Source organism: Callorhinchus milii, unplaced genomic scaffold (assembly GCF_018977255.1).
Source record: "Callorhinchus milii isolate IMCB2004 unplaced genomic scaffold, IMCB_Cmil_1.0 Scaffold8, whole genome shotgun sequence".
In the NCBI taxonomy this organism is placed as follows: Eukaryota; Metazoa; Chordata; class Chondrichthyes; order Chimaeriformes; family Callorhinchidae; genus Callorhinchus; species Callorhinchus milii.
The window spans coordinates 2084184-2098026 of record NW_024704749.1 but is presented as its reverse complement, the minus strand read 5'-3'; the positions used below and the strand labels follow the sequence as shown (position 1 = coordinate 2098026).

The following is a 13843-nucleotide window of genomic DNA, read 5'->3' as shown; positions in this document are numbered from 1 at the left end:
TATCAGAGAAGCCTGTACAGGGTTACTACAGTGCAAAGTATTACCGGGATCACTCCCTTCGTGATTTTCATGCAGCAGAAACAGGCCAATCCATAATAATAATCCTTGCATTTGATATAGCACCTTATCACGTCTTTGAGACGTCTCAAAGCGTAGAATAAACAAGTGAATGAGAGAATAGATTAATATAATGCATGACACTGAACGTCAATGCTCAGGGGGACAGAGCTGGGCAACTTTCAGCTAGTTTTTTTAAAAAAAGGGGAGACTGAAAGGTCACAGACATGAGTACGTAAGGCTGTAGGACAATAGACTGTGGTATTCTAGATGATAAACAAGAGGGAAGAGTGGAAGGGGCACAGGTACTTGTGCATTTCGTGTCAGGGGAGAAAAACTTATTACAAATTCTTCCTTATCCTTCGGAGCGGATTACACAGTTTTGAACAAAATATTAGAATAGACCATTTCTGTAGATACCGATCTTCCTCATCCCCACCAAAGGAGAGCCTCGGGTGTGCAACTGCGGCTCCTTGACATCAGCTGGGAGCTCTCTGGCAACGAGCTAATGTCAAGGATGAGTCAGTGTTAGATGCGTCACTGGGGATTATGGGCTCAGTCTCAATCCAACATAAACTATACAGACCTTCGTTTGTAAAGAGCACAGACTTTATCGAGACCTCAAATAAAATAATAATAATCCTGGCATTTGATACAGCACCTTATCACTTTTTCGAGATGTCTCAAAGTGCTTCACAGGATATACTGTGAAGTGAATTGACTGTGTATTCTGCGGGTGAAATGCGGCAGCCAATTGAGCATAGCAGCATCCCACAGACAGTCGTGGATTGAGTGGCCAAATTATTATTATTAATTATTTTTAAAGGGATTATTACCCCCAGAAAAGTGATCCGCCAATCGACTAACAACCGGGTTCCTACTTACTGCTGGTAAACAGAGGCGTGTGGAGTAAGGAAACTTGCCCAAGGTTTCGCCCTCTGCCAGGAATCGAACCCAGGTCTCTCACTTGCGAAGCGAGTGCTCTAACCACTGAGCTACAGGACATAATCACTGAACAGATTGGACAAGCCTCTCCCTGCACCTCACTGGAGCCAGAGGGTATATTTACCTGCAGTCGGGGTGAGCTTGTACCCATGACTCTCGTTAGCAGCAACAGCATCTCCGTCCGTGGCAGCAGCTCAGGGCCGTTCTGTCAAAATACAGTCACAACCACAGCTAACTTTCAATTGCAAATGAGTGATTTATTATTGTAAGGTTTTGTTCACTGAATTGCTGGTCAGTTTTGAAGGGGAACCTCTGTGTTTGATAATTTATCTTCAGAGGGAATAGAATTCACAGTGGGCTTGAATACTGTCCTTTTCACATCTGGGGCTTGGGTTTGAGACTTGACAGAATGAATGTCTCGTCTGTTGCCCGTAAAGCTCCCAACCTCACAGCCCACAGGGGAAACTGGTTTGAATGCAGCACAAACTGCCCGTCCACACAAGTGCAATGGGTTGCTCCTCTGAGACCCATTGATAAGAGCAAAGGGCACTTCAAAGAATGATGTGAAGTCACTTGGCACCAAATTGTACCAGTCATCAGAAAGAAACCACACTGGGTGGTAAGACTAACTCTCAGTAGCAGTTTGGAGTGAAACCAATAATGATCCAACTCAAAGTTGACTAGTTCACTAACCAAAACCAAATCATTCAACAAACTGAGAATAAATTGAGTAAATTAATTTTAAAATCAGATGGTTGTATATTCCTATATGGAAGAGAGTAACTGCTGGCATTGAGAAAAACAAGACCTAAGGAATAGATGACACTGAGGCTTTACACACAGCCTGTGTAAGGGAGAAGACAGACTTCTGGTTTGCAAACTCTTAAAGGGCAGGGTTCAAAATGTTCCCTCTCCATGCTAATTTGCAGGCTGATGATTAACTTGTGGAGTTTAAACTGAAAAATCTTGTGATTAATCACCGACTAAAGGTTATTACACATTCTCTGATGCTGCAGGTTCACATTTACTAAACAGTAACACCCGTACCTCATCGATTAGCTCATCCACATCGTCACCAGCTGATCGCAGCTGAGAATGCTCACTGATTACTTGAAGTGCCTGAATTAGCATCCCTTCCTTCTCTTCAGTGTCATTTACAGTGTCCGTCAATACCACCTTGAGCAGGGGGAAGCAATACGCAAATGCCGGTGCTGCGAGGGGTTTCACGTCTGTGAGAAAGATGGTACAGTAAAGATATTCTGAGCAACAGGACTCAAACTAGGTCTATAGTCATCCATTTCCTCACACTGTGTCAACCTCAAATATGTCCTAACTGTGGACAACAGCAAAGCAAACAGAATTAACTGTTCATGAAAACAGTAGCAAAGGTGACGCAAAGCAATAGCTCGCTTATAAAAAAAAAGCAAAACGACAAAGAAATACCTCCCGAAACTTAACAGAAATAACCCATCGTCAAAATATTGTCAGAGTATGTAAATAAATCATTTCAAAAGGATGTGAGAAAAGTTGGGAGGATGAGCAGAAACCACTAACTCTCCCATCAGGACATACAATTGTATTTTTAAATAATCTTAATTATTTTTTGGTAGATTATTACCAATATTTATCATTCTTTTGAGTAAATGTTTTTCCCTGATATCTATTCTAAATTTCCCTCCCACAATTATCCATTTATACATTATCCTAAAACATCCGTTCCAATCGCAGTGTTCCATTAAGAATAAAAATCATTACAAAAAAAGTTTATCCTTACATTTTAAGCATATTCAGGACAATAAAGACATTTGAATGCAATGTATTCAGAATCTAAAGTGAAAGCCGATTCATTTCACTATCTTGGGAGTGATGCACATTACAGTAACAAAATGATCTCAAGCTCATTTAAATTTGCTTGACTCAAAACACACACCTGACTCAACCTTGCCACTGCGGCTGGGGACAGTGCGTGAACGCAGCATACACACGGCACGGGCGGTGGACGTCAACACATCTTCCTGACCCCAAGCTTCATCCAAGCAGCACTCAGGCTTCAGCACCCGAAGGGTCACGTGTCCGATTAGGGAACCTATTCAACACAAGAGACAACGGATGCTTCAGATTGCCCACGTTCGACCCCAGCCTGGGGCACAGAATGAGCCAAATGACTGATGCATGTGAGAAGCCACATTAAGACAGCAACGATAAGACGCTGGATAATACTCTATCTGCTGTGCGCAATTGGCTGCCGCGTTTTGGCCACAAAATATATAGCCACCCGAAGTGGTGGTTGGGATCAGGAGGGCAGGGGTTGAAAGGTAACTGAAGGCTCGCAGCCAGTAACCATTATTTGGTTCAGACATTGAAGTTCCCACAACAGAATTGATGCTTCTTACCGAGATATTGGAGGTCAGCTGGCATGACACACGCACCCATTGCCAAGAATGGTTCGATTAGCCTGGGAGCCACAAGCGGTGAACTGAAGAGTGGGAGGAACGAGCGAATAAGAGCTGGGATGTGCTTCGACAAATCGGTTGGGTTCCTCTTGATAACTGTGTTTAACACATTCAGAGCAGACTGCAATTCCTCATCCAGCTGTGGAAACACAACACTCATTTCAGTAAATCCGAATCAGGATAAAAGCTAGTAGCGCAGGAATCAGGGTATAGGAGCTAGAAGCAAATTAATTTGAATGCCAAGCCTGCTTGTGGCTGAGTTCCTGATTTAACAGTTAATCCACGAGATGAAGCCAGCAATTCCATTTCAAGGAAAGGAAATAAATTGGCTTCAGTTTCTTCTATCTGACATGCACCTTCTGTTAAGACATCAATCTGAATTTCTTAATTTGTCAAAAGCCCTTGAAAGGATTATAAATGCAGACACCTACTGACTAGTTTGCACTGAACTTGCACACTTCCTCATCTCTAGAATCTGGGTTGAATCCAGCGCAGGAAGATGGACAAATTCTTGTGTTTTTCTTGGCTGTTAGGATCCTTTATCAAAACTGCATTGGGCCACTGTGGGCATTCAACATAACATTGCCTATATCTGGACCCAAAGATCTTAATGACTGCTCCAGTATGGAATGCACTTCTGAGGCTGGGGCACATTGACATGGAGTCCTGTAGCTTAGTGGTTCGAGCGCTTGCCTCACAAGTGAGAGAACCCGGGTTCGATTCTCGGGCAGGGCAAGAATCTGCCCGATTCTTAGGCAAGTTTCTTTACTTCACACGCCTCTGTTTACCGAGCAGTAAGTAGGAACCCGGTTGTAGTCGATTGGCGGATCGCTTTTCCGGGGGTAATATTCCCTCCAAAAGAACAAAAATTGGTCACTCACTCCACGACTGTTTGTGGGACACTGCTGCCGCATTTCGGCCACAAAATACAGTCACTACTCTTTACAGTATACAATATGTTCTGTGAAGTGGTTCAAGACGTTTCAACAACGTAATAAGGCGCTATATCAAATGTAAGGATTATTATTATTAATGGGCAGAGTAGAGGCAGGGTTTTTTGGCAATCAGCTATGGTATAGCAAATCTGGGAGTCGAGTGTTTATGTGTTTCATTCTTCAGAACCAATTTGCATCTTGATAAGCACAAAAGATACCACCAAACACACTGCCTGGCCTCGGCTACCTGCTGTAGTTTCTTCCTGATGGCGCCCTCCCTCTCCAGCTGAGTCTGTAGCATTTCTTTCTGTTTCTTGCTCAGTTGCACCTCCTCTTTCAGACCCTTCTTCTTTTTTAGCTCCTGTTGCAAATAGTGGTACAGATCAAAATCAGCACGGCAATGACTCAGACCCGTTACAAACTATTTGCTCAAGTCAATAATGCATTCAATGTAGTCAATTCATTTTACAGTATATCCTGTGAAGCGCTCTGAGATGTCTCGAAGATGTGATAAGGCGCTATATCAAATGCAAGGATTATTATTATCTATGCCTTGTTTGCAACAAAAATGATGCTTTCAACTTCACAGCTTGCACCACTTCGTAAAACAGCTTTCTGCAATGTAAGTACAATGCAATACACAGGAACCAGGAAAAGTCAGTGTTCCGTGGAAGTATTGAACAAGTTAGGCTTTAAGTTCTGTGAATATTTCCTTCATAAGATCACTGCAGAAGGTTCTATGGATCAACTGATCTCAGCGTTCGAGAATTATTCAACGCCATCCAAACTGTCTTCCATCACAGCATTTCTTACAATGAACAAAAGGTAAAATACAACAACATCAAAATTACATTTGTATAGCGCCTTTACTGCAGATGCTGGAAGTCAGAGATTAGAAACAGAAGGGGCTGGGAACACTCAGCAGGTCAGGTAGCATCTACAGAGAGAGGAAAGAGAGTTAACGTTTCAGGTTCTGACGAAAGGTCGTTGGCCTGAAACTTTAACTCACTTTCTTCTCTCCATAGATGCTGCCAGACCTGCTGAGTGTTCCCAGCCACTTCGGTTTTTATTTCTTAGAATGAGTTGTTTTCTGGCATCATCACCCTTCCTTGTAACTAGCCCGATTGCTGATTGCTCTCTCTGTGAACAAACATTACCATGTGTCTATTCTCAACTTGCCCCTCACAACCCTCTCTTGTCCTTGGCCTTAAAGCATCTGAAAATATTTCTCTGGGTCTGTCCTCTCTCAAATTGTCACAGGATTTAAAGTACCAATGAAAGCTAGTGTCAAAAAAGGCAATGCAGAAACTAGAGAAATGAACAATTCTAATTCTGGTTTCCAACCTCTCTGGCATGTTCGACACAGTCGACCACGCCATCCTCCTCCACCTCCTTTCCTCCCGCACCCACCTAAGTGGGACCACACTCGCATGGTTTGAATTCTACTTAACCAACCACCTTGGCAAATGGTTTCTCCTCCTGCCCCCGCCCAGTCACCTGCAGGATTCCCCAGGGCTCCATCCTTGACCCACTTCTCTTCCTCATCTATATGCTCCCACTGGGCGATATCATCCGGGGTAAATTTCCACATGTATGCGGACGACACACAAATCTCCTTTGCCTCCTCCAGCTTCGACTCCATTCAGCCACTACGCCCTGAAACTCTGGAACACTCTCCCTCAATCCCTCCGCCTCTCCTCTTTTTCAAGTCCCGTCTGAAAACCTTCCTTTTTGACCGTGTTTACGATCACCTTCACCCCTCCCACCACCCCCCCACCCTGCCTCAAAGTCAGGCTCCGCCACTGTTAAGCGCTCTGAGACACTACCCTGAGTGGAGGGCACTCTTTAAGTGCAAGCTGTTGTTATAATCGCTCGCCCATGCTAGATTGACAGTTTTGTGGTCAATGCAGACACAGCAGGTGAAATCATTCTCCAAAATGGTATCAGTCACGTTTTGAAATCATTAATCCCAAGCAAAACAAACTAAGAATTGGGACAACAAAAAAACAACTTATACAGTAATTGGAAAATGCTGTTTGTTCATTGGGGCAAATAATTAAACTCCCAATTACCTCTGTTAGTTCCAGGTCGATGATTTGCTCCTTGAAGGAGTAAGCCTTGTTTTCCCGTTTCATATTGCTTTTCTTTGCAGTTTCTTGTTGGGTGCTAACACAGAATAGAGAAATTAATTCAGGGAGACGGTGGAAGCAGAAAATGCCATTTGTTTCAAGAACAAATGAGACAGATTTCTGCCAGAAAATAATATCCGGGGATACAGTATATAGTTTGGGACACGACATGTCAAACGACTGCCAGGTTGGTGGAAGGGAAACTAAACTAGATGGACTTGTCTTCTTTCTTCAGCAAATTCTTATGTTCCTAAGAAACATTTCCAATGTGCTTCGGTATAGTGACAGATTATACTACTTATTGAAGGAATGGCTGCCTTTATTTAGTGTAACTCAGGTTCACCCATTAGCCATGCCAACATGACCTCAATGTAAACTGGTGCGCAGGACTGCATGTAGTATTGCGAGCAGGGCCAGATGATAAACATTGCCGTGTTTGTCATCACTTACCTCAGGATGAGGGACTTGTCATGTAGTTCTCCCTCGGGAGTCTGCAGGATCTCAAACTCTTCTCTCGTCACCAGGTGTAAAGCCTGCTTCCCCAACATGCTCGTGACCAAGTTGCTGAGACGGGGCAACACATATCCTGAAGCCAGTACCGCCATTGAGCCCATAGCATTCAAGGTAGCCTAGAAGACAATGGTAACAGCAGCAGCAAAGAGCTACTTTAACACTTTATGCAATGTACTCAATGTACCTTCAGCCTCTACGCCCCAAAACTCTTGAACTCTCTCCCTCAATCCCTCCGCCTTGCCCTCTCCCACTCCATCTTCAAATCCCGCCTAAAGACCTTCATTTTTGATCGAGCTTACGGTCATCTCCTCCACCCTCGCCCCCAGGCTTGAGGTCAGACTCCACCACTATCAAGCGTTCCGGGACGCTACCCCACGTGAAGGGCGCTGTGTAAATGCAAGTTGTTATTGTTGGTAGTAAATGAAAAGGGCAGATAATATTTTCTGAAAGAAATTCATATTCAGATGGAATATTTTTCCTTGACGAAAGGAAAAAACACTTGGGCACAAATTATTCTCCTAAAAAAACAGACTTTTTCTGGATCAAGCTTCAGGATATCTGGAAAGCTGCAGAATAAATAATAAAATGGATGCAAGCCCCAGTAGGTTGGAAAATAAAATAAAGGATAGACCAGGTAGGATGTTTACATGCAGAATGAACCCGACCAAGAAAATGACACTGCTGAAGGCTTGGAAGACCAGAAATTAGCAGGTTTAAATCCTAGGTCTGTGTCTTTTTGTTGGTTATACTATTTGATATCATTCAGAATTTTGAGGAAACAGAGGGGAATCCATGATGCTGAATGTTGTTTATGGTTTGTGGATGGAGCAGACTTGGATAGATAAATAGCATTTTCTTAATTCCACATGTTCTTATATAGATTAAAGCAAAGCTACTCATTGAGGCAGCTACTTATAACAACTTGTAGCAGGCAGCAGTGGCAAGTAAACTTATGCAGCACAGGAAGATGTGAATCACATGAGATACCTTAATACTTTTACCAAAGAGCAATTATAAAGACAATTTTCTTGGGATTGCCTAGTTTGACTGCACCAATCCAGAAATAAACTGACTGAGGAACAATGGAGGTATTTCACCACATCAAAATGTTAATAAATGTGAGCTGTGGAACTGATGGAGAGAAGGCTGAATGGTCTACCCATATTATCATCATCTATTATTTGTGCTAACAGCACAGATTCACAGATCAACTTGATATCAGCCTCAATGAAACACCACCTAATACCAAGTTGTCCACATACTCATATCCTACCTCCTTTTCCATGTGATAAGGGCCTGGTTAAGTTCAATTTTGTCAGTATCAAAGGTTCAATGTGTGAACCTTTCTAACAGTTAATTTATGTGACCTAACGATCAAACTCACCTGATCCCTGGCTGACTGAGAGCCTACGCTGGGCAAGATTTCTTCCAAATATTTCTTAATGAATTCACGAGGGTCCAACTTAAGCCGTAAGAGAATCGTTGACCAAAGTCCAACATGGGCAACCTCTGCAAAGAGCAAAGCAGATAATCCTGGTCAGGTAACAACAACATGCATTTATATATTTATTCATCCTCTTCAACCTGTACATGTTCCCTCTTGGTGACATCATCCACAGACATGGGGTCAACTTCTACATAGCGCCTCAGTCACTGGCAGTATCAGCATCCACGATGCACATTCCACCTCACCAAGCCAGTCAGGAATCTAGGCATCTTGTTCGACCCTAAACAGTCGTTTCTCCGACATCCATGCCATGACCCTCTCTGCCTTTCCCACCTCCACAACATTGCCCGACTCTGCCACTGCCTCACCCCTCAGGCCACCGAAAACCTCATACATGCCTTCATTGCATCCCTTACCCCACCCCCCCAACCCGCTTGGATCCTAATTCCTGACTGTTCAGTGCCTTAGGACGCCTTCCTGATGTGAAAGGCTCTTTACAAGTAATTTTGTATTGTATATAGCGCCCTTCATGTAGGGCACATGTGGGAGTGAGTTACTTGGAGGGAGGGGGACACTGAGCAAGGGATTCATTTAAAGAGCTAGGATTTGAAGCAGAACTTAAAGACACAGAGACGGAGTGGTAGAAGGAGGGAGTTCCAGAGGTTAGGATTGTAGGATGCGAGGCTCAGCCACTGATGGTGCCAGGGGGAGGGGACCCAGGTGCAGCAATCACGAGTTAGCTAATGTAAGAGAAGTTGTGCAAATCTGGGAGAATTGGGACTTAACTTCATTGACACTTTCCCCATCAAATTAAGCTGCATCCATTATAGAATAAACTTGACTAAGGCAGCAACAAGGACTCTAGCTCTTTAAGAACATGTCAGGGACACATAGCCTTGGCCATGACACTCATCATCCTATCTGTGCAAAAGCTCACGTGACTAAGACGACCTATACATACACTTACGATAGAGATTCCCATTAAATTATCCGAAGTGTAATGTGTCAGTCACAATCCAAATGGATGCTGCTCATAAACTAACAGATGTAAAAACAATAACTGATATCACCACTGAACATTCGCCACTAACAAATGCGATTTGCTACAGTGTGAACCAGTACATACGAGGATATATAAGTGCCTTTAAATACACTTTTAATACTCTGTAACTAAATGCTCCAAGGAACATGCAGTTGAGCATGTTGGACACACTTATTTTTAGCAGCATATCAATTGTGTTGCCTTTGCCTCTGGTCCCTTTAGACTGTCAATTGGAATTTATCCAACCAAGTTATCAAAATCTTTCAGATTCAATTTATAGAATGCAATGACACAGTGAGCACTCAGTTACCTATGGAAGGATGATGTGCCATAAATAGAATCTCTCTGGCTAATCTCTCTGCTTCACGGACATCAGTCTCCAACCCAGGAATACTTGTTATCACACTTAGTGCTTCCAGTAGCATACGTGGTGGGATATAAGACTTCCCCGTTTCCGTTGGCTCACCGGTTTCCGTCACCAACAGGTCAGGAGACATCACCTAGTCAATTCAGCAGAAAGCAAAATTATTTTGATTTGTCAATTAGCAGAGCAGAGGTTAAATAAGAGTGGAATATCTCAACAGGGTCCCTGTGGATTGCTAACTGAATGTGAAGATCATTCACATGGTATAAGTTTCAAATAATAAGCTTTGTATTTGACACAGTATCTTTTGGAAGGATATCTCCAAGAGTCTCAGTGGATTCATTGTAAGGTCAGTCATTAAGTATTTTTTTCCAGATGAACTTAGCAGCAATAGTCCCACAAACAGCCACAAATCTAGTAACCAGATTTATCTGGGAGATTGCAAGCCAGGACACCGGAAGAAACTCCCTTCTCTTTTTGAACAGTGCAATGGGATATTCTTCTTGAATACCTTCTTGAAGATCTCTGTACAAAGCCTGCACCCACAAGTCATTTGATTTTTTTGGAAGAGAGAGAGTTTTTTCAGTAGAGAAGAATCAAAGCCATCAGCTGGTAACAGGGAAAGGATCCCACTCACAGCGAGGATATGCTTCTGACACAGTGCAAAACGGAGAGCCACGGAGTTCAAATCCAAAAGTTTTGAATACTTGGGGGTAATCCAGTAAGGCTAGCCTTGGTTTAAACCAGGATAAGGTACGTAAAAGCAATCCCCACTTTTTGTATGTTACATTAACATTGAAATCCCTTAAAAAAATTTGGTCACTTAATCCACGAATGTTTGTGGGACTCTGCTGTGCGCAATTGGCTGCCACTTTTCGCCCACAAAATATACAGTCAATTCGCTTTACAGTAAAGGGCTTTGTGACGTCTCGAAGACATGATAAGGCGCTATATCAAATGCAAGATTTATTTTTATTGCATAAGCGGTAAAATAACAGTTTGTTCTAACTCTCTTGAAATACATTACAAACCTTATGGGAACTAAGGACAACTTTGAGTTCCTCCAGCAATCCATATGCTAGTTTAACACCACCCAGAGATGAGAGCAATTTCCTGACCATCTGCTGCGCTTGCTTGCGAACCCGCCACGTTTTATTCAGCAGTACCGCGACCAGGGCTCTGTGATACATCCTGTAAATAGCACAGATCACACATTCTGGAGTGAGGGCATGTGTCATCCATCACGTTATGGCATTCAGTAAACAGATTTCTTACATAATTAGGACAAGAAACAGATTAGCATTAGTCAATTCATACAAATGGAATATAATATTTAAAAAAAACTTAATCAGGTAGTTTCAGGGTAATCTCATTATACCCCCCACACACCCATTATAGCGCACTTTTGCTTACAGCAACTAGTAACTAATAGTAACTATGAATCCAGGGCTGACGAGCAGACTTTCCACACTAAAAGGCTGATTTCTGATTGCCAGTTTGCCACTAGCGTTCCTGTGCACTGCTTATGAACACAAGAAGCACCACACATGTCATTTTACGAAGGAAATGACATCAGCGGCCAACCTGACAATCCCAAAGCAGCCATTTTTCATGCTTGGTTTAAGACATGACCCAGAATATAGAACAGGATCGCCCTATGTTTATTGAAATGAATACAACAGCTAGAAAGTTATTCCATTTGCAACATTATTGGAGGCGGAGATTGTTAACTGGAGCTAAAGAAAATATTTTTTTGAGTCATCAATTATCCCAGAAACCGTCACATCATCGCATTCAGAAACAATGCAGCTCTTGCACTGTGCCATCATATGTAACTGAAGTCCTGCAGCTGCTCATACTCTATTTGAAATACACATTGAGATTGGAGGGAAAATGAAACGTCCTTCTTTACAGACTTCTAACGAAGGAAGGAGATTACCTCAAAGTGCATCTAAGATTGACCTCTGACCTGCAACGAGTCAAATTGGAGTTTCTCTAGATTTATGGCACTCCGAGGTCATTCATGGTACAATATCTGGATTGCAGTCCATGTATCACTCTGTTGTTTAGGTGGGAATTTTCATGCAGAGAATGCAGCAAATGGTAAACATGCAGTGGGACATTATATGTGAATGAGAGTTTGATACGTACTGGCCCTTGATTTCCGGGAGGTCGGTAAGCAGTCTCTCAGTTAGCTGTAATATTGTGCACAGCGCTGTAGAGAAAAGAGAAATAATCAGTGAAAGGACACGATCAGGATAGAGTGTGCTCAACCCACAACCACTCTCCATTAACATACCATCTCTCTTTTCTCCAATCTATTTACATAGGAAACATTAAGTAACTTGCCATTCTGTTTGTCACATCCAATTACACAGTCATTCGGACACCCTGACTCACCAGAGGAATCCTCCGATTAAACCAAATGTAATGAAATCTATACAGAAAAATGATGCTGAAAATCTATGGCACTGGCGGAAACCTCAGCTTATCACTCACCTTCCCCAGACGCGACAGAAAGGAATTTCTCTGAAGTGAAAAACTGTTTCTTTTCATCTAAAACTAACTGCCAGAAAGTAGCCAGCTTCGGTTCTGAAGGAAGTAAAGAAAAACAGAATGAAAAACTGATTTCCAGGTCACTTTAAAAACACAACAAGCCCTCACAACACTGTCCTCCATTAAACCTCCCTGACATCCCTAGTTGTTGGCTGAAGAAGCCACTCCTTCAAGAGGGGAAGATAAATGTCTTTGATGCATTTGACAATCTCTTTGTTGCAATCAAATCATGATCTATATACAGGGTGACCAAAAAGTCTTATTTTTCAGCTATTATTTAAAAAAAATCTTTCATCATCATTTCTTTAAGACTTATTAGACATTGTATTGGTATCACAACTTTTTGTGGTGCCATACAAGCCATGTCAGGCACCCAATGAAGACTCAACAAAAGCCTAAACTAACTGTATGCAGCTGAACGCAACACCGACATTACTTACTTCTGTGAAACAAGGCAACTACTTACCAATCTGTGCTTCCACCACAGAGAGCCTGCAGATCAGAACAGCCGCAGCAACACCTTCTGATACTATGGCAACCTGGCTACTCTGGGCTGCCACTTTGTCCACTGCCTGGAGCAACAGCGGCAACAGGTCCAGTGCCTGGAGTAAAGTGTCACCTGTTTGGGTGTAAATAATAATAATAGTATAGAATAAGCCTTACATTTGATTCAGCGCCTTATTAGGCCAACCACCCCACTCACTGATCTCTTCCCAAATGATGTGACCTCAGTAAATCCCGACCCAAATATTGGGCAGCAGATTTAGGTTGAGATGAATTCTCAGATACAGAAATATCCAGTTAAGAGAGGGAGGAAGTATATTTACAATGGAATCAAACAAGACCTGTCCTGACTGTGGTTCAAGAGCTACCATTCTAGTCTGGTTCCCCATTCACAGCCCCTCAGTGCTGCATCTCAGCTCAGTGGTCACGTACTTTACGTCTCATAAAATTCTGCTGGGACATAACATTAGGGAGTGCACTCCGCTGGTGGAGGAAACTACCCAGTAGATATCTGCTCAGGATTCAGGATGGGAATTCCCATGCCACAGAACTCTTATTATTACTACAGAATCTTTAATGGCTGTTTGTTTCATGAATTTCAAATCAGCTTTGGATCCTCCAGAGAGGGAACAGCAAAAACATGACATAAAGAGACATTGTGGGGGGTGGGTCACTAACTATGTTCAGGAAAACATAAGGCTATCATACTCACCACGGAAGGAAGCAAGCATACACTGTAGGTACGCGTGGCGAATGGCAGAAGTAGAGGTTTTCAGAGTGAAGGCCTTCTTGAACCATTCTAGCAGATGTTTAGGAACCTCAGTGGTAAACTTGTTGCACCAGAGGGTAAGGACGGAGATGGTGTGCAGGAGTGTACCCTCGTGAACTGCAAGAAGAA

At 42.8% G+C, this 13843-nt stretch overlaps 1 protein-coding gene across 1 annotated transcript in view; it reads right to left on the bottom strand.

The window, feature by feature from the left end:
* The window catches only part of gcn1 (GCN1 activator of EIF2AK4), a 63243-nt gene that overhangs the window by 34676 nt on the left and 14724 nt on the right, over positions 1-13843 (bottom strand). The window contains 14 exon segments of the mRNA XM_007908730.2: positions 1127-1207; positions 2050-2231; positions 2933-3088; positions 3396-3594; positions 4638-4751; positions 6463-6556; positions 6970-7148; positions 8417-8541; positions 9832-10021; positions 10917-11076; positions 12037-12100; positions 12385-12477; positions 12908-13060; positions 13658-13831. Coding sequence (XP_007906921.2) covers positions 1127-1207; positions 2050-2231; positions 2933-3088; positions 3396-3594; positions 4638-4751; positions 6463-6556; positions 6970-7148; positions 8417-8541; positions 9832-10021; positions 10917-11076; positions 12037-12100; positions 12385-12477; positions 12908-13060; positions 13658-13831 — 1964 coding nt within the window.